General features: G+C 36.5%; 1 protein-coding gene across 3 annotated transcripts; it reads left to right on the top strand.

The window, feature by feature from the left end:
• The first annotated feature begins 760 nt into the window (after window positions 1-760).
• rtn4a (reticulon 4a) lies at window positions 761-26,047 on the top strand. Of its 3 annotated transcripts, none has more exons than XM_067458933.1 (7): window positions 761-1,355; window positions 6,510-6,717; window positions 13,147-13,285; window positions 20,916-20,985; window positions 21,082-21,128; window positions 21,279-21,337; window positions 25,074-26,047. In XM_067458933.1, exons 1-7 carry the CDS (start codon window positions 953-955, stop codon window positions 25,114-25,116), a joined length of 969 nt encoding a protein of 322 aa, XP_067315034.1. In that variant the 5' UTR covers window positions 761-952; the 3' UTR covers window positions 25,117-26,047. The 3 variants fall into 3 exon arrangements, with proteins under 3 accessions (XP_067315034.1, XP_067315035.1, XP_067315036.1); XM_067458934.1 differs by lacking the exon at window positions 761-1,355 and adding an exon at window positions 3,133-3,290; XM_067458935.1 differs by lacking the exon at window positions 761-1,355 and adding an exon at window positions 4,784-4,881.
• The last annotated feature ends 1,091 nt before the right edge of the window (window positions 26,048-27,138 follow it).

Here is a 27,138-nt window from a genome sequence, read left to right as displayed (position 1 = left end):
TATGGCCAAACAGTAAGATTTATTTGTTATTGCTAGTAGCTAATGTAAATCTAATCTTTATGTGATCTTTATTTAACAGTTAGGTTATAAAATACAAATAAATATGCAGGTCTCACTCTATAGCCAATTCCCCATCTAAGATTAGGCCTATATTTCAATTTGTAGTTTTATTATCAAAGCTCGTTTTATGTAGCCTAACGGAATAGGCTACAATGATAAGCTAATTAAAAGATGTGCAAATATATTTTGTTTACTTCATTACAGATTTCACTGCAAAACAACAACCTGAAGGTGTACATTTTCATAATTATACTAAAGAAAAAAGTAAGAGATAAGTTAAGAGATGCAATGTTATATTGTGAATATCATCAAGGATACAGATTGTTGTTTAAGCATGGCTTTAAATGTATCACTGATTTTATTAAACAATTGCTACATCGTACAAGTATTGAGAACATATCTACCTATCATTAACATAACGAAAAAATAGAACCAGTGCATTTTCAAAGCACTGCAAAGCTGTTTATAACGCATAACTCGGCCATTTTACACATACTTTTCTGTTCAGGAAGAGAAAGCATAGGCGCGGTAGGTAATCCCGCCCACTTTCACCGCGCACCCAATAAAATAGCAGAAAGCCTGCATATATCGCCCCTAATTAAGAGCCTAGAATGACACGTAAGGAGGAGTTTGGGCGTTACCGGACCGCCCCTTTTGACTGTGCAGCCAATAAAAGGAGTTAGTCAAATTTACATACACTTCCCCTAACTAAGCGTCTAGTGAGTCGAACAGTTGCGCCGTTTCTGCGTTTTTAGGCCCTTGTTGAACCTGACGCACTCTCGCTGGTGTGCTGAGGAAGTTTTGAAAAGACATTTTCTTTCATCAAAAGAACTTGCGCGAGGACTCCTTTTGAATAAGTTACTTTTATATCGGTGTGAATTTATTGTTAACAATGGATGATCAAATAAGCTCCACGACACCTTCATATGGCTTGCGGCATGATGATGATGAAGAACACCGAGTAGACAAACGCGTGAACTCTCTGCTGGATGAAGCGAATGATTTCTCACTTAGAGAGGCAGTGGCGGATGTTCCAGAGGAGGATGATATTTTAGATCTGGCCGGAGGAGCGAAAGATGCGCTCGAGAGGCACAAGTCCACACTGCCACGTACCGAAGAGCCACTTCTGGACTTTGCAGAAGCAGAAGCAGAACCATCATCCACCGTTAAACCAGAGCCAGAAGCTTTCAAGCCAGCACTGATCGGTGCTTTTGGAGATGCAACAACAAAACCGACAAAATCCGAAGAAAAAGAAGAGAAACCCACAGTCATACCATCTAAATCTTCGTGTTCATGTAAGTACGTTATTCATTTGAAACATATCATTCGGATTTTCAATCAGGGGTCTAAATGTTATCACCACCAAAACATGTTACCAACTTTTAAGCCAAGTTATCCACCCAACATGTTACACCAGGAACACGTGACGTCAGATCCGTTTAAATAATTTATGTTGCATATTAATGAAGATCGAATTACTTTTTACCTAGTTAGTTTATTGCACATGCACAGTTTGAGGGTTTTGATAAAATGTCGATCTCCATTTGCTTGTGTTTTTGAACTGATTATATATCCAAATGGAATTGTGAACTGGTGACAATCTGTTACCATAGAATACTGATTTATCTAATGTAATTTTATTATTCAAAATGTTTTGTCCTACGTTACTGCCTGTATGTACATCATGATGCGATGATCATTCAGAAATGTTCAAATGTTTGTCATCTTGATTGAATCCCTTTACTGCCATCTTGTGGAACATTTGTGTAAACGAAATGGCGCGATTTCGTGTCTGTCCAGATATTCAAATAAATGTGTTAAAATGAATTTATATTATTCTATAAGGTCTATTTTAACAAAATATGATGTTTTGAGGATCACATATTTAATATTCACCTACATATTGTAAACAACAGACTGTCTGAGCACAAGTCACTGACATTGAGGGAAAACGCAATGACCCATGGTCGCAAAATGGCCTTTATACATCATCCATTATTGATGGTTCAATGAAAGCCTGTACTAAACATTACAGTCTAAAGGGCAGTTTGTGTCCGAATAGCAGTCTGTTACCCAAAGTAGAAAGTGTGGCACTTTTACTACACATTAATGTCATAAACCTAGACTCTTGAATTTAATTTGGGCCCACGCACTAAGCTTCATGTTATTACATGTAGTCATTATGGAAAGATGCCTTTCAGTTTTATAAGTTTTTGCTTTTAATTTAAGTTTGTAATATTTAATCAGATAATTGTTGTTCAAAATAGCTTTGTGCCTTCTCATATTTTTAAATGTTGAGACAAATGAGGTTTTCCAGGTCATGAAACTATAGTTTTGTAATTATTTTGAATATTTATTTTTTAATATTTAGTTTAATTTTAGTAGTTTTATGTGCCTTTGTCATCTTTAACATTAGGATTATTATTTTTAGATTATAATTATTTCCATAGCCTATATTTAGCAAAATGCTCCTCTGTATACCTCTAGCTAACCATCAAGCTATGCGCTGTATTAAATGTTCTTTTTTTTTTTACTTAACCTGTTCTTCCATATTTAATACTTAAAAAAAAAATTCCTTTGTTTGACACATTTTAATTATGACTTAAAAAAAGTGTAATAGAAACATTTAATAAATATTATATGTAATTATTGATAATATGTATAATGTATATAATTTATAATCACTACCTTTTAATATGTGCAATTTAAACTTTTTATACAAATCATATTTTGGTGCTATTTTAACTTCTTAGTCTCCAAAAATAGTCTCCTATATCTAAAAAAATTATACTAAAAAAACTCTGATTTCATCAGAAATCAATTGCTTGTATAAAGAGGTACTGGGGACAGGCCACTTTGGAAGAATCTATATTGAATTAAATTTGTGATGCACATACGCAAACCCAAATGACGCCCATTTTGTAGGATCCAGCTGCTGGTGTGCTAAAACCTCATATTACTAGTACAGTGCGTTCAACACCTTTGAATGTGGTCAGCTGACCTCAGCAGTGCTGGCCTTTGCAGAACGTGATCTGCTAGGAGAGCCGTAGCGTCTCTCTCTACCCTTCAGTCCTGTCCTACCCCAGCCAGAGACTCGAACCTCCTTTCTCTCCCCCGGCCACCTCTTCTGCAGACCCTTGACTGGAATATATGAGTGATGCACGCCAATTCAGATAACACGACTTCTGTGACAACCACAGGGATGGAGATAAAACACTGGAAAGAACAGGGTATATGCTTGTTTTGCTCTAATCTGCCTGAAAATGGATTTAAGAGAGAATTTTATATGCTTGCCCTGTCCATAGACCTTAAATGGTAAAGCTTGAGTAAGTTTTGCTTGGTTTTGTGGTCTTGCTGGCAAAGGTGCTTGTGGGAGAGAATGTTCTAGTTGCACTGAGTAAATGGTCTGGGATGTCTTGATTACAAAGCATATTGCAACAGCAAGCATTTATCCCCCTGCCAGAGAATGCTGTTGGCAAACTGCCTGTTTGCTGCACAAAATGTTGTACTGGCCGCATAATCTGAATTCAGTGCATTTCCGAGGAAGATCTGACTTTACCTAAAAATGTAATAACTAAGCCATTTCCCACAACATGAGGAGACTGTCGCTGCTGCTTTGAGCAACAATAAATTAGCTGTATTTATAATTTGCGTTGGCATCATTTGTCACTGCGTTCTAGCTGTTCTCAGATGTTCAGGAGGGCCTGCAGTGCTATTTAAATTGTTTATGCGAGTTGGAACTGATTGTGATGATGAAATCAAGCTGGGAACATGTAATGAAGACTGACATCTGATAAACTTTTGTGAACCTTCGTAAATGTTGGCTTACCGACGGGTTTCCTGGATAGATACATTGTCTGGATTCAGGACCTGTGAAATATGCTGACAGGATAAAATTTGGCCCTTTTGAATCCAAAGTCGCCATTCCACCGTCAGTTTTATTTTACATTTTGTTTCAAAACCCTTTTTTTTTTTTTTTTTTTTTTGTGAATTTTGAGTGACAATGGAAAACAAATAACTGGTTATAACCGTTTTGTCTCTAGATATTTCTGCTAAACTGACATTTAACGATAAACATGTAATATACACTATGGTCCAAAGGTTCGGGTCAGCTAGAACACATTAAATTGATCAAAAGTGAAAGTAAAGACATACATAATTATTTAACTGTTTTCAAGAACGATAATGATACATTTTTCTTGAACAGCAAATCGACATATTAGAATGAGTTGACACCAAAGACTGGAGTGATGATGGTGAAAAAACAGCTTTGATTTACAGGAATTAATTGCATAACAAAATTCAAATAGCTATTTAAAATTGGAGTAATGTTTAAAAGTTAATGTTTTTAACACAGGTTAAGGTAGCCAACATAAAACAAATATATATTTATAAAAAGTATCTTAATATATAATACTTATAAGAATAATGGTTTTTATTTGAATACGTTTTTGAGGTCAACTTTGTCAAACATTTGTTTCAGGTTTCCTGATAAATTCACATTTTGTATATAATAAATTCACATTTTAAATATAATATAATATAATATAATATAATATAATATAATATAATATAATATAATATAATATAATATAATATAATATAATATAATATAATATAATAAAATATAATTTAATAGAGCCAACGCTGAGGATGACTCGATTTGGTGGACTTTTATTTACTGGATTACCGAGGGACTTTTGTTTTGAAATCATATCCCATTCGACCGGAACCACCATTTGTCATTGGAGTTGCGTGCTTCTCGTGTGTTCTTGGCCCTGGCTGTCTGATCGCAGATGAGCGAGATGGATTCCAAACAAGGTTAGTTAGTGAGTTAGACCGCTAAACGCGCTGTAATTGCGTCCCTCCTCCACCTGTCACTGTTGATTTCTGTGCATTTATAGTGCAAAGTGTGTTTGGAAGCACTGTCGATATTTTGGATGAAATTTATAATGATAAAATGCAGGTTTTATTAGGGGGGATCTTGATAAGGCCGCACGACTAACCGTGTATTCACGTATGCATTATAATCTTTCACATCAATGTTATTAATATTTATGAGCAGATATGCATGCATTGTGTTGAGCTTCGAAAATACTGCACTTTAATACTTTGTGGACTGCTCAGTTTCGATAAGCTTATGCAACGGTCTGTTGGCAAGAGTACAAGAGGAAGGGCAGCATATTCTGCTGAACGAACCCAAGTGTTTCTGAGTTATTGATTAATTAAATGGGCTTTTTGGGTGGATGATGTTTGTCTTTAGTAAAGCAGCGAGAGAAGATGGCGCGTGCATGCTGGTTGTCATGAACTCTGATCAGATATGTTGGCACATATTGTAGATTAGGTTTAATTATTGAAGGGTCCTTGACTGACTGTGAGGGTTCTGTCCTATTTTTATCCTCCAGAATTGAACATGATCACACCATGAAACCGGCCATGGCGTCCTTGTGTGTGTGCCTTATTTATTTTTTTTAATTGTTTTGATGTTCAATGTGGTCACAAGTCATTTGTATATTAAAATGATCTATTACACGTGCTCATCTGCAAAGCCACTAACACAACCCACAGCAGGTTCCCATTCAATTAATTCAACTTAAACACTGGCTGTTTACATGTACATTTTCTGATTATGATTTTTATTCTGGTTAATCCTCCATTTAAAATATAAATATATAAAATACACAAAACGCGCATTATGCTCAACCTTTATTAGATTGACCTTGCAGTCAACATATTCCAAATAAACTGTAAAAGAAACAATTTGTTATTGAGGGAGTTTTATTTTTGGTATGTTAATTGAGTTAATGTTTCACAATTTAGCTGTTAACGTTGTTGACTAAATGTCTGATACTGGCTTAACCACTTCTAAAAAAAATAGTCTTTTATTTTGAAGTATTTAAATTCAGCAGTTTTGTATATTGTTATTATTAAATTGTAAACTTTTATATTATAATAATCCTTCCTTATTCAATTTGTTGGTAATGATTACAAAAATGTACTGTTTGTTCACATTAGTTGATACTTCTAATCTTTTCTTAATTCTTTAATTTGAACACTTACCCTTTTATTTTTTTAAATCAAAAGTTTAGTGTTTCATTAACATGGACTAAGTATGAATGAACGATACTTCTACAGCATTTATTAATCTTAATGTTTTAAACATTTACTAATACATACTCAAAAGTTGTGTCTGTTAACATTACAACTTACGTCAGTGCATTAACTATTTTTATTTACCGAAATTAAAGGTTAGTAAATGTTATAATGTCTCAACATTATTTAATGTTTTGTTCTAATTAGTAGTCTAACTCCTTAATTCACATGCTTTCACAATATTTCTAACATGTTTATGAGGGTGCGCTTGTAATGGTGTTAATTGTATTTTGTATTAAAGCAGAAAGTTGCATCATCTGTTGAGGGTTGACGTAACTCTTCCTTTCTGTCTGCAGTGGTGGACCTGCTGTATTGGCGAGATCTGCAGAGGACGGGGGTGGTGTTTGGAGCCAGTCTGTTCCTGCTGCTGTCCCTCAGCGTGTGCAGTATTATCAGCGTGCTCTCATACGTGGCCCTTGCCCTGCTGTCTGTCACCATCTCCTTCAGGATATACAAAGGCATTTTACAGGCTGTTCAGAAGTCCGAAGATGGGCACCCCTTCAAGTGAGGACGCACACATGTTGCATGCGTATTGTGACGGCGTCAGGCTCACATGTTTCCACACCATGTTTTGTTCACTTTGCTTGGCCTGAGTGTAAAACGTTTAGGATAATCCTGCTTTGATCAGTTTGTGTTCCAGTTCATGTAAGGAGGTAGATCTGTGGAGCTTAGCTTCTGAGCTTACAGGAGGTGTTACGCCGTTGGTTTTGACAATTTCTTAAGCCCTCATCTGTGAAATAGAAGTGAAACGACACGAATCAGAGCACTCAAAGATTCTTGAAGTTTGTGTTTTGGAATTGAAGTGGTTGCGATATCTGTGTATCTCTCAGAAAGCTTGTTTGACAGTTGCTGATTATTCAGTAAACAAGCAGTAAAGCAGCTTGCTAGGCTTTGGAACAGAGCCTAGCAGTTTAAGGAGATGAAAATCGAAGGTAGGGCTGGGCGATATGGCCCAAAAAAAAAATCACAATATAATTTTCCATATCAGTCGATATTGATAAATATCATTTTTAAATGCAAAATCTTTATTTCTTCAAAGTTTAAAGGCATAATGATATTTTTGCTCCTGAGTGAAAGATGTAGAAAACAAACAGTTAACTGTGGTTTTAAACTATCCTTTATTGTCAAAACATGACAAACCCTTCCAAAACAGGTAAAAAAATGTATTATAATTTTAAATGTATTAAAATTATTTCCCCCTTCCATATGTAAAGCACTTTGAGTGTCTAGAAAAGCGCTATATAAATGTAACATTATTATTATTCTTATTAAAACTGAGGTAGATTTATTTATTAAAATCTTAACTGTGGTTAGCAATTTTTTACTCTACACTATATATCAATAATACCATTACATATACCTAAAGGTCCACTGAAATGAAAATAAGTTGTTTAGCTTTTAGTATGACTGTGTTAGCCTTAAAGTTATGAATAAGCTGGTATGTTCCAAAACTATGACAACATTTGCATTTAGGAGATATGAGCATTAAAAATGTACAGTCTCCCACTTCCGTTAAAACGAATCTCAGATTTTGGTGACATCATCGCAGACTTCACTTTCTCGTCAAATCTTCTGTCCAATCAAAATGCTCTCTAGAATCTAAAGCCCGCCCCCTTACACTGAAGCTGCGGCTGAAATCGGTCAGTTGTTAACACACTTACTAATTTCTACATGGTGAAAGGCACAGCACACTATATATGTGATAGGAAATGATTCCGTGTAAATATGCTTTAATTTGAGGCGAATTAAGTCTGTTTTCACATTAGTTTCACGCACCGCAGCCGCGCACACACACCCCAACGGCTCAGGTCTAAATTTAGACTACAGACACGAGAGCGCAGCGCGGATCATATGCGCGAGTCTGCGCAGACAACAAACATATCGACCCATTTGAATTCTGCACAGAATGCTGCATTTCAAAGCGATATGGAGGAGATTATGATGGTAAACAGTGTTCGAGGAAACTGGCTTTACCAAACAGAGAAGGGTCCGCTCTTGCGCTCTAGTCAAACTGTATATTAAAGAAACTCTATTGACTGTTTCAAAAAAGGGGAGGAGCTGCTAACAGCTGAAGCCGTTTCAGGGGAAATTACGTCAACACATTGAATAATGCGGCACGTTTCAAAGCACTTCAGTGGGCCTTTAATTGTGTAAGTAGTAAAACACTAAAAACTAGGGGTGTAAGAAAATATTGATTCTCAAACACTTTATCGATCTTTATATATTTAATTATTTGCATCCAAGATTCATGGCTTTTAGGGCTGTCATTTAAAAAAAAAAATCGAATTTATTTAATATATAAACATGTATTCGAATATCTACGACCCCATAAAAAAAAAGACACCGCCGTAACGGAGATTTAATCACAAACGCATGATCAGTCTGACAGTCATAAGCAGGACTCAGGCCACAGCCTGTATGGAGAAATAAATTGTTAACTTAATGTTTGAAACAGCAGGTTATCAACTTAAGTGTAAATTAAGATATGAAGTGGCTCTATATGCTATCACAGCTTTCAGTTTGTCTACGGCATCAGATGTTGACGCTGTCCTCTCCAGCAGCTGTTTACGGATGCCATAGCAATTCTCAACGGCCACCAGGACTTATACGGTTTTATAAAAGCTATTTATTTGTTGTAAACCGTATTAATCATCTCAGAAAAAAATTAATTCTAATGTCAGGTGCAGTTTAAGTAGTTGATTGTTTGCTAGGTTTAGGGACAGTGTCATTATGCCAAAATTATCTTCATAAATTCTTACTAAATAAGTTATCCCTCAGAAAAATGTACTTTCCTCTCTTGTCGACATGCTTGGTGCATGTGAGCGCAGCGCATGCTCTTCAGTGGTGATAGTGTGCTGTGTACGTCATATAAGGACGCACACTCAAGAGTGATCCGGTCAGGTCGTTTACATGGTGAAATGTTTCGTTTGATTCATGAAAAGGTTTATCCCACCCATCTCAAAACGATTACAATTTCATTCAGTTTAGGCATTTTGATTACGATTGAGGTGTTTATATGGAGCATTTTCATTCAGATTGCAGCGCTCCATGTAAACGCACCGACGGTAAAAAATTGCGCTACATCGCACTTTAAAAACCGGATAGTTTATTTATAGTTCGATTACGGATATTTCACGTCATGTTTGAATGCATATTCGAATATCGAATAAAAAGGGACAGCCCTAGTGGCTTTGTTCAGTTTAAACCACAGACTGTACAACACCCAACTGCTAGATGGCAGTGTTATCTCAGAACGTATAACTGACGCGGAGCCGGAGAAGCACAAGGTGAAAGTGTGCATCGCTAGTGTTTGCATTAGCAAACCCAGCTCTCAGGGCGATAGCATTATTTCGCTCCTGCAGTATACAGAGCTGAAGTGTGGACTCAATTTGGCTTCAGCTACAAAGAAGCCACTAAGGAAATCGAAAATAATCATTTTGTTTGCAAAATAGGCCAAGTTAAATTCTAATACCCGGGGAAACAAATTGAAGCTGAGAGCTCGCTTAACATCCTGACGTCACCCGCTCTGCTGAGAAGCGTTTCGATAGAATGTACAGCAAGTTTTCCTCTCAGTAACAAAATAAACACACACCAAAGCTGACAATGGTGGCAGCAGAATGAAAGATCATAGCGATGTGGATATGGATGCACCAGCTTTGCAGTTTTAGGCATATGGTTTTGTATTCTGTATTCTTTTAGACTCACAAAAAAGAAATATCACAATATATTGCCTCTCTTACAATATCGCAATATATTACAATATATCGTATCGTAACTCTCTGTATCGTGATGCGTATTGTTTCGCCAGATTCTTGGCAATACACAGCCCTACTAAAAACAAAAACGGGCAAAAAAAAAGCATTTTAAGTTAAGAAATAGTCCCCCCTCTCTTGCCTCACAGTGGATTGGCCCACCGTGCATCTCGCACGCACTCGCATCTCGCCGACAGTGGGCTGGTCGGGAGAGGAGGGAGTGAGCAAAGTTCAGTAGTTGTAGAACTCCAGTAAGGGCTGTCTATTTTATTCATTTTAAACAGATGAAAATATTTTTTTGTTACAGGCGATGCCGAGTCATTTATACATCACCAAAGGTCAAACAACTATGATAGCGATGCACAAGTCCGATGTTTTAATTATTATAGTTTGGTAACATTAGCTTGTAAGTCATCACTACAACTAACAAGGTGATAAGCCTGTGCGTAAATGTAGTTTATGTAGATTTACCGCTGTGTTGGGCTCAATGTTATATGGAGGAACTTCAAAGCAGCATGATAATTTAATAATTAAATTCCGTGTAGGTAACCTATGATAAGCAGTCCACGCACGTTGCTCTGTTTTATGTCGGATGGGATAGCCAAAATATATCCAAACCACTGAAGTTGAGCGAACTAACTTGTCAACGATATCTGTGTCCTCTGAGCTGGTCGTGAGCACTGAATTTTCTTCACTATTGCAAATTTTTCCCGCTCCACTTCACTCTGATCCTCCAAGCCTGTCAGCCACTGACTGTAAACAACACCGCGTGCAGCATCCAGAAGCCCGTTCTGCAAAAAGCATGCGCAGCGTTACATCGAGAATTTATCGAACTGTTGGTATTGATTTTATTGAGAAAAAATTATATAGTGATAATTATAGTTATCGTTTTATCACCCAGCCCTAATCAAAGGCAACATTATAATTAAAATGGAAACTCCTAAATGGTAGATTTGAAATTATATATTGGGATATAACTGTATGGTTTTGTATTCCAGGGTCACATTTAAAAAGTCATAAGGTGCAGGGGTATATTTGTGGCAGTAGCCAACAAGATGATGTATTGGTCATTATCCATTCATTTTATGCCAAAAATCATTAGGATGTTAAGTGATCATGTTCCATGGAGATACTTTGTACATTTTTGTAATTATTTTTTTTTTTTTAAATATGCTCATTATAAAAATATTCTTTTTTTGCACCCTCAGTTTTTGAAATGGTTGTATCTTGGCCAAAAATGGTCCTATCCTAACAGACAATGTACCCTTATGACTGGTTTTGTGGTCCCAGGTCACCAAATAGTGCTTTTTAAGCAAAGCGCACAGGTGGATTGACTTGGTTTCTTGATACATGTTTAACCCAAGCGGCAACCTCCCCCAGTTTTTGTCATCACTTCACCTCAGCACCATTTTTATAGTGTGAAAAATGACTTTACTTCAAATGTGGTCTGTAAAAGCTTTTTACAGGCCATGTCTTTTTGTTCTATATCATTGAAAAGGTCTAAACTAGCAAATACAAAAAGCATTTGTTTCAATTTGAGACTAAACTATACCAAGTATTATTTTTGTATTAAAAAGGATCACTGCTAATGCACATAACAGTACACAGATGAGGCTATTTTGTGTTATGTTTTGTAATAAAGCTTCATGAAACATCAGTAAACCATAGCAAGTCGCATATCTTTATTTAGAGGATGTCCCGATTCAAATGAGCCCAAACAACAACATATGACATGTAGATCTATTGGAGACTAGTTATTAAAGACGACATGCTTCATGATCGTGAAGCGGTGTCATTTGAAAGTTCAACCAATGGAAACTGGATCTCTGATGTGGGGTGATTGGGTAAAGGTTGGGACAATGTGTAGAGAGCATTTGGGCACTTACAGCTGGAGTGCGCTTAGATTGGGCTGATCGCCCTTGATTGACTGATCTGGATTTTCAGTGCGCCACAGAATAGGAGAGTAACCGCTGAAAAATCATCACTCATCGACCAGGATCTTATTACTTGTTACTTACTCTATGCGTTTATAAATATTTCATGCTTTGTGGCATTTACACATGCAAGTAGTTCTTATGTTCAGTAAAACGCTCAGATCACTTGTTTGGAAAGGGTTTGTGGACTTGATAAAAAAGCTACCTTGGTTCCAAATGTCATAACTTTTGATTGCTTTGAGATATCCACACAAAATTTGGCTCAGATGCAGTTGACATGACAGAGTATCAAGTTTGGACTTGTGCAATGAGCTTCCATGTATACTTAAAAAAAAAAAAAGTCATTTCAATCATCAATAATAACAAAATAAATCAATAAATTGCATAAACCCACTGAGGGCTTCTATGTGCAACATAAGATGTAACATCATTTTTTTCTTTTCTCACATTTTAAAAGGTTTTCTATCAAATGAGACATTGCACTTGTCTTTATCTTTTTAAAAATGTATTATTATTTTTATTTTAGTAAAGTTATAATCCATTGATTTTAAGTATGCCACTTAAACCCAGAAGGCATTTATGTAATGATTTCATGTCTAAGTGGTAACATTTATAAAACATTGTAAATCTAATTAGAAGTAATTCATATTTTCCACATCTTTTCTATGAATGATAAATAATTATTTATAATTCTCACATTCATTGCAGAAATGTCACATAATAGTCGTTTTACAGCAATTTATTTTTGAATGTTTTAAATTGTACATTTAGTTATTTGATTCACACCTGATTGATTCATGGAAACAAATTTAACCTATGGTTTTCTACATTAAGCTAAAGTTGCCATGACATCAAAATCATGCTATGGTTGCAATATTTTGATAAATAATAATGTGTGATTGTTTTATACCTATGCATGACAACTGCTCTCTCTGGGTCAGCAGCAGATTTGAATGTTCCTCTGTGATCGTACTTTTCAAAGGTTTAATAGACTTGGCTGAATCGTTGAAATTTAGGATTTCGAATATTGCATGGGTGTTTGAGTCAAGATTGCAATCTTTTAACAATTAATCGTGCGGCTCTACCTATAAGACAAGGAAGGTTGTAAAAAAAAAAGTGAACTAGTTAAATAAAAATCTAACTAAAAATCATAAGTGTCATAATTTGTGCTATATCATGAAATTTCAGTCTCATGCTAGCGTGGAATGGAGCTTTAGTCTCACAGTAAACCTTCTGTCTCTGCACAGGATGTATCTGGATAAGGATATCGTGATCCCTTCGGATATGGTTCATAAGTACAGTGACACAGCGCTGGTGTACATCAACACTGTCATCAAAGAGCTGCGACGACTCTTCCTGGTGGAGGATCTGGTGGACTCGCTCAAGGTTTGTTGTTCTAGACGACTGGAGGAAATTAAATCTTGATCGTTCTCTCTCAGCTTAGGCTCCTTTATTTAATTTGATGCTCCACAACTGCTCTCAGGTTTGAACATTGGAAAATAAATCTTGTTGTCTTGATGTTTATCATGAGGTTGGTGAACAATAATGCCATTGTAAACTGGACAGTTTCCTTGATTTGGTTTCCCCCCTAAAGAATTGGCTGTTAGTGTCAAACAAAAATGTAAAAAAGCTCTCCTTGTGTAGCTGTTAATCTAATCCTTAAATGTATTATATATAAATAGTTTCAAATATAATTAAGCTAATAGTATGTGCACTTCCGTTCAAATCAAGGGTCAGTAGGGTTTTATTTTGAGGATCAAAATTCATACATCTATTCTGCAAGGATACAAGTGAACATAAAGAAATGTCAAAAGAACATTTATTAGAAATAGAAATCTTTGTAAGTTTCTATTTATCAAAAAAATCTGCTAAAAAATATTTCCACAAACATTAAGCAGCAACAGTTTTCAACATTATATACGTTTCATGAGAAGACTGGAGGAATGATGCTGAAAATACAGCTTTACCATCACAGAAATTAATGAAATGTATACAAAAAGAAAACCGATATTTTAATACACACACACATGTGCACACACACACACACACACATACAAAAGCATTTGAAATTTGAATAGTGTGCTATTAACTATCCTCTTAATATTAACTATACATATATATTAACTATCTTCTTCCATTCTGCATACTGATTTCCCCCTTATATTTTGAATATGAGACATGGCCTCTACTGTTTTTGGAAGAGTGTTTGTGGTCAGGTCTGGGGTGTTTGGTCATGTTTTAAAGGAGCAGGTCGTGAACCGCTCCACAGAGCAGCCTTTGTTGATCAGGCTGAGGGGATTTGGACTGAGCTCTGATGGGATAGACATGGTGCCAAAGAGACCAACCTGTCTCTCCGTCACAGCCAGCAACTCTTTATATTAGGGGTGGGGGTTAAAGTATCAGCTGTTATGTAGCATTGAGGAATGCCAGTCTTTAGTCATGTGACGCTCTGTTTTACACGGCTGTCACGTGACAAGGTTAGCTGCGGGGCTGAATGATCTTGAATGAATAGCTGGACTACACTTTTCAGCTCCCTACGCATTGTTGCTCCAATGCCCGCATTGCCATGCTGAGGGCATTCTAGTTCTGATGAGTGGGCCATTCAAAAAGAATGACATGCGCTGCAAATGCATTTTGTGTATTTAGTTCAGCAATTGCCGCATACACTGGTAAAAATGTGTTGGATTTACTGAAAATATATATGCACCATTTTTGCATCATACTTTTTAAGTAAATCCATCTTGGAATAATTTTATTTAAAATTAACAAAAACTTTTTTTATATGTATTTAAATTTTTGATTTCACTCAACATTCTTTACTTAAAAATATATGTAATGTGCAAGTTGTGTTAACTTAACATTTCTTAGTAGATTCTATCATGTTACATATATTTTTAAGTAAAGAATGTTGAGTGAACTCAAATATTTAAGTACATATAAACAAGTTTTTGTTAATTTTAAATAAAATTATTCCAAGTTGGGTTTACTTAAAAAGTATGATGCAAAAATGGTGCATATATATTTTAAGTAAACCCAACACATCATTTTTACCAGTGGAAGTAACTAAATTGTCATATAATAAAAAATAAAGAGAATTTATGAATAAAAAAGGTGGAGAATTTTATAAATTCAAATAATTTGAAAATCTTGTCCGAAACCAAAAATTCAGGATGCCAAGAATTCAGAAAGCCAAAAATTACTACTTATTATTATTATTATTATTATTATTATTATTATTATTATTTTTAATTGTTTATTTATTCAACTGAATTACCTTTTATGAATTTTTTAACAATTCAATTATAGTTTTTGGAAAATGGAAGTAAAGTTTACTTGATAATTAAGACTCAAATAAAACAAAAATGTACAAATATTTGTAAAAGCTTTCTTTAATATTACTACTAAGAATTTATACTCCAATTTTGGTGAACTATAAATATTTAAATAATGGCTTAGTAATTTAAGACAGATTTATTCTAACTGACTTATTCTAACTTATTCTAGCTGTTTATTGACCTCTTTCTGTGTTTGAAACTGATTGAGAGAGATGATGGAGAGAGACATCCACTCTTGCATTGTGTGTTTGTACGTTTTTGGGGCAGAGCAATGAAGGGGGGTGTTTGTTTGGGTTGATTTCAAGTGTTTCCACATCATCTCAGTCAATGATTTCAGCCCTTCAAAACCATTTTGTTGCAAAAGTTTGCCTGAAAATGACTGTTTTGAACAGAAATTTACAGCAGCCCATTTCCATGTATTGTTATAATAAATAAACATTTAAAATATAAATATTACTTCTGAATATTCTGTTTGTGCCTATAAACTATAAATGGTGTAACAGCAGAACAAAGGTCATAAGAGCACAACTTGGTATACTGAATCTTGGGATAAGCGCTTCTTAATCTTGCGTCAAAATATCTGACATTAAGGAGTCGCCCTGTTCCAAGCAAAGTTTGTGGCGTAATGGAAAAGCACCATTAACGTTAATGTTAAATCAGCACCTCATGGCTTTTCTTGGCTCCGCATTGGCCCACGTCTGAAGCACAAGAGAGCCCAGTGGATGGAAGCATCCGTGTAAGGAGATTTACTGCCCTGTGAAGGGGGTGGTGGTTATGGGCTATGGATAGAGTTACAGCCAGACCCCACTGCCCTTTCGGAGCTCTGGAGGTCTTCTACGGCTGGGCGGATAGATTCCATCCCAGCATTTAGTCTCTCTGTGGTCAGACGGCTATATTGAGTGACGTGTCCAGTTACGAGCAACAGTTTATGTGCTGGTGGGTTTTGAACCAGTGCGGCCATTTGTTGGGTCAGCTTGCAAAAAAGGGTCAGCATGCTCATTTTACTTTAAGTTCAAGTTAAACACATTTAAGATGTCAAAATGTTCAGTTATTAGTAGGGGTGTGACGGTTAGTATATAAACGTGAGACCAATGTTTATAGTTTTTACTTGTAGAGCTTACCGCCAAAACCTTAGACCATGTTTTTGTTGGTCAATGGTGTAGTCGTTTTCAGTGGATCAAAAATGGCAATGGGCCAACAATGCACCTGAACACGCCTTGTTTTCAGACCAGCACGCCCATGGGCGAACAGATGGGCGGGTGTATTTGGTATTTAAACAATGTGACGCGGACGTGGAAATCGCTGCAAGTGGTGTTTTCTCTGGCTTTGCACGTTTAAAGCGAATTCCCGTCTGACGCCCGAGTTTTAAAAAATGAACTTTGGCGTCAATTCACAACGTTTCATAACTTTATATTTTAACTTAAACTTGAAATTTCTAAATATGCACACTTACGGTCTGAACCACATATTAATGTTTAATATTTGTTTTTAAATTCAAACGAAAAGAGGCAGTGGTGTTTTGACGACATTAATTTTACTGTAAACTGAAATATACATACAGGTGTGAGCGAGCTGTCATCCAGACGCAGCTCCTGGGGCGCCTTGAACGCGTGTCTTATTTAGCTTCAGACGCTCAATTTATTCGCGTAGATGGTTTCAGACTGTTCAAACATCCAACTAGACGTGATTTTGACGCTCTTTGCGGTTGTTGTGAATGCAGCATTATAGTTAAAGTTGTTCACCCAAACGTAAGATTTGTTGTCTGCTCACCAAGGATGTGTTTGTGATCTAAAAATACAGCAAAAACAGTAATATTGTGAAATATTACAGTTTAAAATAGCCGTTTTGTATTTTGATATTTTAAAATTAAATTTCTGTGGTGGCAGAGCTGAATTTTCAGCATCATTACTCCAGCATTCAATGTCACATGATCATTTAGCAAACATTCTAACGATGCTGCTTAATAAACATCAAGTTTTTTTTGTGTGTGTGGAAACAATGCCTTTTTGTCGTCTTTGGATAGAAAGTATCAACGAGCAGTTTCTTTTTCTTTTTGTTATCAATTTTATAACAACTGGAAAGGCTCTTCTGACACTTGATCAATTGATCCATTTTGAATACGGTTTAAACGATTAATCGAGTAACTTGAGTTTATCGGATTAAAAAAGTCCTCGAGGCAAAATCATCTGCCATGACGTTTAGTTTAGTCTATTTAACTACACATGGATGTTGCAGAAATACATTTTTTGTGTTAGGAACCGGAGTATGAGTGTATTGCGGTTATATCTGCGGTTCAGGTGTGTAAACATCCCAAACATTGTGGGTGGATGAGAGAAATCATTAATGTGCTGATTTTAATAGAAACAGAACTCTCATTTCACGGTAAAATGCAATGAATGCGTGTCGTTCTTTAACTTTCGTTTTCAGCTCATGTCGAGATCAAAGACCCCAATGCGAGAGAGCGGCATCAGCACTGGTAATGTCATTTAGTCTCGCTATTTATAAATGAAGACAACTGTGTGTTGAGCTTCAGGATGCGATGTTGAACGAGAGTTTGCACATCAGCTGAGGAGATACGAGCAACTCCAAACACATGAACGCAATGGAGTTTGCAGCTTTGCACATGGATCACCATCTGTGACGTGTGTGAAATCTTTAATGTGACTTTAATGATAGTATCTTCGAAATACACTATTAAAATGTTCTCAACGCTAGGTGCAACTAGGGATGCGCGGTATACCGGTACTGGAAAAATACCGGTATATATTTTATTTAAAACGGTACGATATCATGATTTGGCACCTTTCGGTATATGCTGCTTTTCCGAAGTTCACCGCTAGATGGCAGCACGCCGCCCAAACTGACCCGAAACAACCGGCAAATGTGACAACAACATAGACGAACAAAATGGATAAAGCAGTCGAATCTCACTCAAGATGCCCAAAACGAATTAATAAAGAGAGGAGTAGAAGTGACATTTGTAATGACTTTGCTTATAAAACTGATGAAGAACCATCAAACCTAGCCAAGAAGCATCTGTCACTATCCTGACTTTAAGACTTCTGAAGAGATCGACAGGTCAGTGAATCATTCAAACCATCTCATTTAGACATTTATTTTCTTTTTACACTGATCGACGCACACACACAGCCTAACACAAGATCGAATATCACAATCTCCAGCATTCGTTTCAACCAATGACATTTAGATCTCATTATATTTGCACGCGTACTATTGCACTATTTACATTCACGTTAGACACACCCGACTGTGTTTATGTGAATACTCACTAAAGACGGACATTTGTACATAATTCTGTGTATTTGACTGTTTAGGGAAACTTAATGTGTAATGTGCGAGCGTGACTAAGTGACAGGCGTGTGTGTGTGTGTGTGTGTGTGTATAAACTCAAAACTTGCATAATTGTTCTCATTCGTGTGCAATATACCCACGCTAATATCAGACCTTGTGGTATCGATTTAATATCGGTACTTCGGTATAAGATTGTGGTACCATACCGAAGCCAAAATTGTGGTATCGAGCCATCCCTAGGTGCAACAAACATCAGAACAAGCTGTACCGTGTGTTTGTGATGAGCAGCACTCGTGCTTTCATTGATTTGTGTAATTTAAATATCACACTTTGATCATATTTATAGCTACTAACTTAATAAAACTAACTGTTTTACAATGATGAATGATTCGCTCAATGTGGTATGTGTGAACTTTATCTGAATTGAATACAAACGCATCTCTCGAGTTTGCTCGCGCGCCAATGTTTACTCCTCTGTGTGATGTATAGGTTGTCGACCCTGATTTAGATTAAGAAATGTAATTTTGCCTAAAGGTTATTTTTTTTAATTTATTTTTTATTTAAGCAACCTACTTCAGTCTAGATAATGTGACGATAACATCGAGCTTAACACGGAGGATTTGAAATGACGATCAGGTGCGGGTGGATGGTTTGTTTTTAACAGCGGATTCAGTGAAGTTAGAGCTGATCCGTGCATCTCTTGTTCTTAGTTACCCTGTCCAATTTTTGCTTAAAAGCCACAAAGCCTTTATAACATATATATATATAACATATAATGACAGTAAAAGGCTTATCTTGCCTGAGTTGAAGCGTGAAGTTAAGTTGCGCAACATATCTTTAGGCATTGTTTTTTTATATTACTATTATTGTTTTATTGGTTTAGTTTTAGATTTAACGAGGTTTACCTTTTTAAGTAATTTTAAATAGATTTTAATATCATATATGGCAATTGTATGCATTACAATTTTGTTTCACTGTTATTAATGTATGCAATTTCAGCAATACAACTTAATTTTAGATGTTTTATTCTCTCATATATTTAGTATCGCTAAAAAAAAAAGTAATTATTGCCCGATTAATTGATTACACAAAGAATCGATAGCTGCAGCCCTAATTTTCTTTCACCAAAAAATCTTGCTTATTTGAAACTTTAGTAATAGTCTTACGTAAGTGCTGTCTTCACATGTGAAAAGTAATGTCATTCTGTTACTTTTTTATATTTTTGGCTCAGGAAGAGGTTTGAGTTGTTAAACTTTGTCTGCAAAGTGCATTAAACTCATATTTCAAAAGATGAAGAAAGCTTTTTCCCATCTGAGAATATAACTCGTTTAAAAAGGCAGCGGCTATTTGTACTTGGTGATCGATGCTAGATTATATTTATACTGTGAAAATAACCTGTTCTTATATGATAGATGATATTTACACAGTAAATAGAACCTACAGCTATTTGCACAAAGTGAAAATGATGTACTCTATTTACACCTTGTAAAATTAGAAGTTATTTGCAATGTTTAAATTTTAATTACCGGTAGATGCTGAAAATCACAGATGCATACTATTTGTACTTCAGTATTGTTGTACATTAACAGGACGCAATAATAACATGGAGTGTAAATGATTATATTTATCAATGGATGCCACATTAATGGGACAATAAAAACCCTCCCTATACATACCCCTAACCCTACCAATAAATGCTTATATTATTATTACTAAACATTTCGTTAGGTGCTTTATTTACATTTTTAGAACATTTTCATTTTTATTGAAACCAAATGCCTTTATGATGTGATGGGAAAATGGAGAAGAGTGAGCTCGGAAAAAGGTGGATTTGAGCCCGGGTCAATCGTGTCAACCTAGCCTTGCACTTAACTCACGCCACTTAACGCAACTTAACGCCGCTTAAAGGGTTACTTCAGTGATTTAGCATTAAGCTTTGTATTTAAACTGGGTCATCAATGTAGTAGAAATGTGAAATTATTTTTGAATTTGGTGCCTTCTAGACTGAGAAAACACAGAAAATGTATTTCTCATGGGGATGAAAGACAAAAACTCCCAGAATGCACTTGCTTCGCTGCCCTACGAGGCCACTTCCAAAGCCACCGCTACTGGATCAATTGCACCGCGTTCATTTTTATAAAATCAGTTCAGTTAGAGAACAGACACTACAATTAAAAACTGAATGTGTCTGTTTAATAACGTGTGTGTTCAGTAGTATAACTGTTTATTAACTCAAATAATCACTTGGTGTAAATAGACACTGCATAAAAACAAAAATGCACGTAAGACTGTGACTAAAGTGTTTCCTCTGGCCTGTTGTACTCTGGTTGTATGTTGACATGTGGTTTACTCTTCTCTTCTCTTCTCAGTTTGCAGTTCTCATGTGGATCATGACCTATGTTGGTGCCTTGTTCAATGGTCTCACCCTTCTTATTTTGGGTATGTCTATTTTTGGAATGTGGTTCTATATTTACATAGTAATTTTTTGCAGTTGTCACTTTATGGCATGATGTTCAAAATGTGCTCTTTCTTTAGGTCTCATAGGGGCTTTCAGTTGGCCAGTGATCTATGAAAAGCATCAGGTACGTCTTTTTGTCATGTGTATGAAATGATAACGTCCAGCTGAAGCAGCTTTCAAGTGTTAATTGGATTCTTCTGTGTCAATAAACACCATAATTAATCTATAATGTATACCTGAATGTTGTAATTATTATTCTTTATTCCGGATACAGGCACAAATTGACCATTACTATGGATTGGTGAACAAGCAAGTCAAAGATGTTGTTGGAAAGTAAGTCTGTTTACAGGGTGAAATATGTGATGTTTTTTCACATTTTTCCTCAACGAACTACCGTATTTTCCGCACTATAAGGCGCACTTAAAAGCCTTTAATTTTCTCAAAAAGCGACAGTGCGCCTTATAATCCAGAGCGCCTTATATATGGATCAAGGCGCTCAGTCAAAATGTTTCAGTATGAAAAAAACCCAATAAAAATGTGCGTCCGCGTCTCTACAGTAACTATTTGAATGAAGGCAACAGCACTACTACGGGGCATGAACTAGGGCTGGGCGATATGGAGCAAAAAATATATCTCAATATATTTTGCTATATCTCGATATACGATATATATCTCTATCTTTACAGGAATAATAACCCCCTAAAAACTACAGCAAAAACAAATATGCCAAATACCACAAAAAACTTTTTTTTAAATTGAAGTGCAAAGAGGTAGTCAAGTGCTTTTGCGACATTAAAAAAAAAAAAAACTCCCTGATTACATAAATAATAATTTAACTGTAAAAGAAAATAAATAATATTGCCTTCTCATTTATTTCATGCTTTCAAAAGATGAATCAAAGACTCCCTTTTTTACAGTTAAAGTAAACAGTAAGCATTTTGCAGAAAGATGGGGGGATGACTGAGATATAAATAAACTGATTTTGTCATAACCCCATTTCCTGTTAAATTTGTATCAAAATTCAAACAGTGATGTTTGTCATGAGTTTGACAAAATTCAAACTCATCATGCAGATCATGTAGGCTACACATGAGCTGAGTTTCACTTCTTTTCCAGTTACAGAACGAAATATGAATGTCAGAAGGTAGGCTAAATGATATGATACAGTACAACTGACAGAAGAGCACCGCGTGTCTCAGGACACACGGGATGTCGTGTTTTTCCCTCTTGGTTAAAACGTGAATAGACCTATTCATCATAATCCCGTGATAAAGCTGACAAAATAATAATAGTAATCATATTGCAATACTTTTTAAATGTTTTCAAATGATATGCGATCATTTTGACATTTTAACCGAAAACTATGCGATCAGTTAGACACAGATCATAAACTGGCATGATTGCGACCGCGTCTCGCACCAGTAGTGTCAATCACCTGACTGTGGGTGAAACGTGCGATTTGAACTATGATGAACATTAATATTTCTTTATGAATTTTAGCAAGCAGTTGTGTTAGAAGAAAAACATGGTCTCCTAAACTGAGTCCTGAACAACGTGCGCGCTTGTCAACATGATAACTAATCCTCACCTGGTTGTGGAAGCAGCCGTGTTCAATGAGACAACACGCGAGGGGAGGGGGAACAAAGCAAGAGGCGGGAGGCGCGCGAGGCTCCGCGAGCACAACACAGAGAAGGCAAACAAGCAAAGTGGAAGTGGCGGAATCAGAATTAAATATAAACAATATATCGATATATACAATATGTCCAAATCCATATCGAGCTGAAAAAATATCTCGATATATTTTAAATATCGAGATATCGCCCACCCCTAGCATGAACATCAATGAATTTCGAGGCGGTCCTTCTTGGTGCTTTCGTTTTATGAAAAGACGTAATCTCTCCATACGCAAACGTACTACCGTCTCGCAGCAACTGCCAAAAGATTACCAAGGCTGGGAGATATTGTTAATATACGTTTGAACAACGTTATCATGGGAGTGAATGGAGTTGTCAGAACGCTTAATAAAGTTTGACTTAAGCAATATTCGCATGGGATTAGTATCTGGGATTTCTGTGATTTTAGAAATTTCTCCCCCACATCTGAGTTTTGCGTGGCAGTGGCACAGTCGCACGTGATAAGCAAACCCTGTAATTTTACTCGATTTTACTGACTTCTCCCGGATATGATGTCAGGACTTGTAAATGTTTTTTCGTTATAGCTGTATGAAATCATAAACAGTCGTATCGATATCGTTTTGATAGTTTTATAGTAATACAAATTATTTCGTTCAGTTAGAGAACACGCTACAATTAAAAACTGAACTGAGCACAGACCAGCGGCAGGAGTCAGATTTCATTCATATACGGCGGAAGATTGAGTTTCAAAGCTAAATGTAAAAGCGCCCATTTAAGAGAGCTTGTCATTGTAATGTTCTGTCATGTTTTTCATTAAGATTAGTATTGATGTTAATATTAAACACACCATTCAAGCAATTTGCTCCCAAATTGGTACTCATTCAAAAGTGAAAGTATAATCCGTGCGTGAATTCATAACGGTGCGCATAATGAATGCAGCCTCCATTCTTCGTGAAAGATAATTGATAGAAATGCGCACAGGAAAAAAAACCTTGCAAAAATGATATACGATCCGCCCAATCCTGGCCAAATCACAGAGATGCCAATTCGCACGGGACTAATATTTTCACAGGACTCAGTGTTCGGCGAAATATGGTAGGTAATTTGCGGGGGAATTTTTACTTTACAAGTTGCAGACATGGCCGATTCGCACGGAATTAAGATCACAGACATTCTCTGCAATTATTACAAATCACCAGAGGTCCCAGATAATACGAGTCCCGTGTGAATAGTCAGTTTGTCTGACTGTTTTGTTGGCATTCCCTTTAGCACAGCTCCATCTAGTGGATGCGTAACGCAAACCCAGTCCAACGTTTGACTGCAGTAGTTTCTAGGCTATTCTATGCGCCTTATAATCCGGTGCGCCCTATATATGAAAACAGTTTTAAAATAGGCCATTCATTGAAGGTGCGCCTTATAGTGCCGAAAATACGGTAGTCAAAATAGATTTTTAGGATAATTTTGTTTTGACGAATCCAATTGTAGACTAAACGCAGTGTTATTGTAGTATCTAGTTTTTTTTATTAGGTGTTTTTATTTTATTAGTGTTTTATTCACTTCTATCTATATATATCTATCTATATATATATATATATATATCTATATATATATATATATCTATATCTATATATATATATATATATATATATATATATATATATATATATATATATATATCTATATATATATATATATATATATATATAAAATTATTTATATATAGCGTTTTTTGTGTGACTTTCTATTAGGGCTGTAACGATATGCGATATGAAATCGAAATCGCAATACGCAGGTCCACGAACCTTTATCGCGATGTGAGAAGGCAGAATCGCGACACACCCCTTCCAACTCCCAGAATTATCCTTCCTGTCCAGGTCCAACTTTTAAGTCAGCAGTATGGCAACATTTCAGCTACCCGGTGGAGAACAGGGATGGCAATCGTGTAGTTGACAAGACCCACACAATTTGCCATAAGTGTTTCAAGAAGCTTCCCCAACCGGCTGGCAACGTGGTGTGAGCGTGGTGTTTCTGTTGCGTGTCATCCGCGGGGCGGCTGCGTGGCGTTTTCTCTTTCTTTGCACACCAGAAGCGTGTCTGACGCGGCGCTTCTGTTGGTATTGATGTACAGGAGGCCCTATACTTCATGTTAAATATATATTGCCTATTGGTACCGCAAAGAAAACGTCGGCAGTAGCCTATTGACCATACAGATATCTGGTATTGACGGCAAAATAGGCTACAGAATACTGTACAGAATAAAACTGTTTCGTCCCCCCCATATCGAGGTTTGTATCGTACCGTGGGTCAAAAATCGTGATATGAACCGAATCGTGGGTTTGGTGTATCGTTACAGCCCTACTTTCTATGACTTGTTTTATTTTGTATAAATGTGGTGTCTTCATGTTCCTTATGAGCTGTTGTCATATCTTCAACAGGATCCAGGCCAAGATTCCCGGAGCGAAGCCAAAGACGGAGTGAAGAAAGTTAGATTGTGTGTTAATTCTGTGCACGAGAACTGATTGTGGAACAAGAGAAGACGGACAGAATCGTGTTTGGTTTGGAAAAAGGCCTTAGACGATGCAATGTAAACTTTATTCCCCCCTCCCCCAGTGTTTGAAATGTTAGCGTAACTGAGAATGAAAACTTTTTAAACCTATGAGTTTCTCTCACAAGCAGTCGTCACTGTCTTTCAGAGTAGATTTAGTTGTCCATGTTTAAACGCAGCTACGTAACACCATTACAGAATGTAGTCTGAGGAACTCATGAAATGTCAGCGAAGGCAGGAATCTGAGATTTTGTTTTTTTTTGTTTACCATTCGGTCAGCGCTGCGTTCAACCTTGTTTGAAGGCCATTTTGATTCATTACAGTATGAATTGTTTTGGTTAAGTTCCTTCAAAAGTTTTGATTTTAGCTTTTTTTTCTCTCTCTCTCTCGTTTGTACTTGGCGTGATAGAACACAGCGGTGTTGTGGTGTAACTGTGTTGAAGTTGATGCAATTAAATCGTGTTAGAGGTGAAGAGGCTTAGTCTTCTGTAGCAGTTTAAGAGCAGTTTTATTTCACACGTCTTCAAAGGGATCTGTCACGGCATGTTGCACCCAAGTATTCATTGTTTTTAGCCGTTAAGTGAAAAACTAATTTAAAAAAAGTGAAATAGAACGTATGCTGTCATCTGATCACCTTCCCGTCATGTCAAAAATTAACATGTTTGCAGACTTCGCCGTCTCCATCGTGGATCGAATACCTGAAACGGCACACGCTCGTAACTTGCAAACATCAAGCACTGTTTCTTCATGCAGGTCATTTGTAAAAGATAATTCAGTTTTGATGAAAATATGCTGAAGACTGTCTGTGGAATGCATTGTGAAAAATAAACCAATAAAGTACCAATAAAGCTTGTAGACAAACTACTTGCTTTTGTGCTCAATGTTTGTTTGATATTTACAGTGCAGTTTGTCACATGGACTTTGACGCCATCCAGTGGTGCTGAAAGGAAGTGTGGACTTCTCGGATTTTGTCATTTTGCGAACCAGCCTTATTCCTCATTAACAGCTTGTTTCAAATGAATCTCATATACTATAAATCTTAAAATATCAATAATAAAAACTTTATTTTATTTTGCTGTTTAGAGGGAACTAGTTAATTAAAGAGATGGAAAAAAGTTAAAAATGTAGTTCACTCATTTTGTTATTTGCTGCTCCATTGGAGAATTGATGTTTCAAAAAGAGATCATAAAACCAGTCCATATCAAGTGGGTTAGTCAATTTTCTGAAGAGAGACGATAGCTTAATATGACGAATATTGAATTTAGGCTTTTATTCACATAAACCTTGATCAGAGAAATGCTGTTTCATGCATACTGAGCTTTTTACACTGTTAAAGACTTGGATTCCCATCCTAAACATAGACAAAGTTTCAAAAACTAATGTTGGACGTTTGATGGAGTATTTCGGTGTCAAAAAAACTCCTTCCGGTTTCTCACAAGTTTCGGAGAGTTTTTTTCGAGTATGACGCGGCTTGATTTTAATAGAGCAGAAGTTCCTTGTATGGGCCATACGGGCACTTCTCCTGGAAGGGTGCGTGTGTGACTAGAGCTAAAGAGCATATGCATGCGCATAAACACTCCGTGCCGCTCCACTTTATTCCTATGGGTGACGTCAAGCGACTTCAACGCTTCAGCACAACATTCCGGGAAGGCAGCGCTGCATTTGAACCGATTTGAACGCAAAAATGACGGGAAGCTTCACAACATCGCTTCAGTCGCGTCGCAAAGAAAGTGGATCTCTACAGTCACATGCTGTCACAGGACTTCACCAAATCATACCAAAGAAGTGTGTTTTTGACGGAGCGGTCCCAGCGATAAAGGTTCGGTCCTGCTTTGGAATCAGCCGATGAGTAAAACTGCTTCAAATGTCTGCTGTCGGCTATCGTGGCGTGAGTAAACATCAGTAAACCACACGATCGCGTGCCTCGTCATTCAAATGCGCTAACGGTTACTCCA

This window comes from Pseudorasbora parva, chromosome 12 (assembly GCF_024679245.1).
Source record: "Pseudorasbora parva isolate DD20220531a chromosome 12, ASM2467924v1, whole genome shotgun sequence".
Taxonomy (NCBI): Eukaryota; Metazoa; Chordata; class Actinopteri; order Cypriniformes; family Gobionidae; genus Pseudorasbora; species Pseudorasbora parva.
This window is presented reverse-complemented; position numbering and strand designations above follow the sequence as displayed.

Bases quoted from the DNA above. Each gene is read 5' to 3' on its own strand.
- rtn4a (XM_067458933.1), top strand. From the start codon at position 953: ATGGATGATCAAATAAGCTCCACGACACCTTCATATGGCTTGCGGCAT. The intron at 6,718-13,146 runs GTGAGGACGCAC...GTCTCTGCACAG, and splicing joins GAAGATGGGCACCCCTTCAA to GATGTATCTGGATAAGGATA. The intron at 13,286-20,915 runs GTTTGTTGTTCT...TTCTCTTCTCAG, and splicing joins ATCTGGTGGACTCGCTCAAG to TTTGCAGTTCTCATGTGGAT.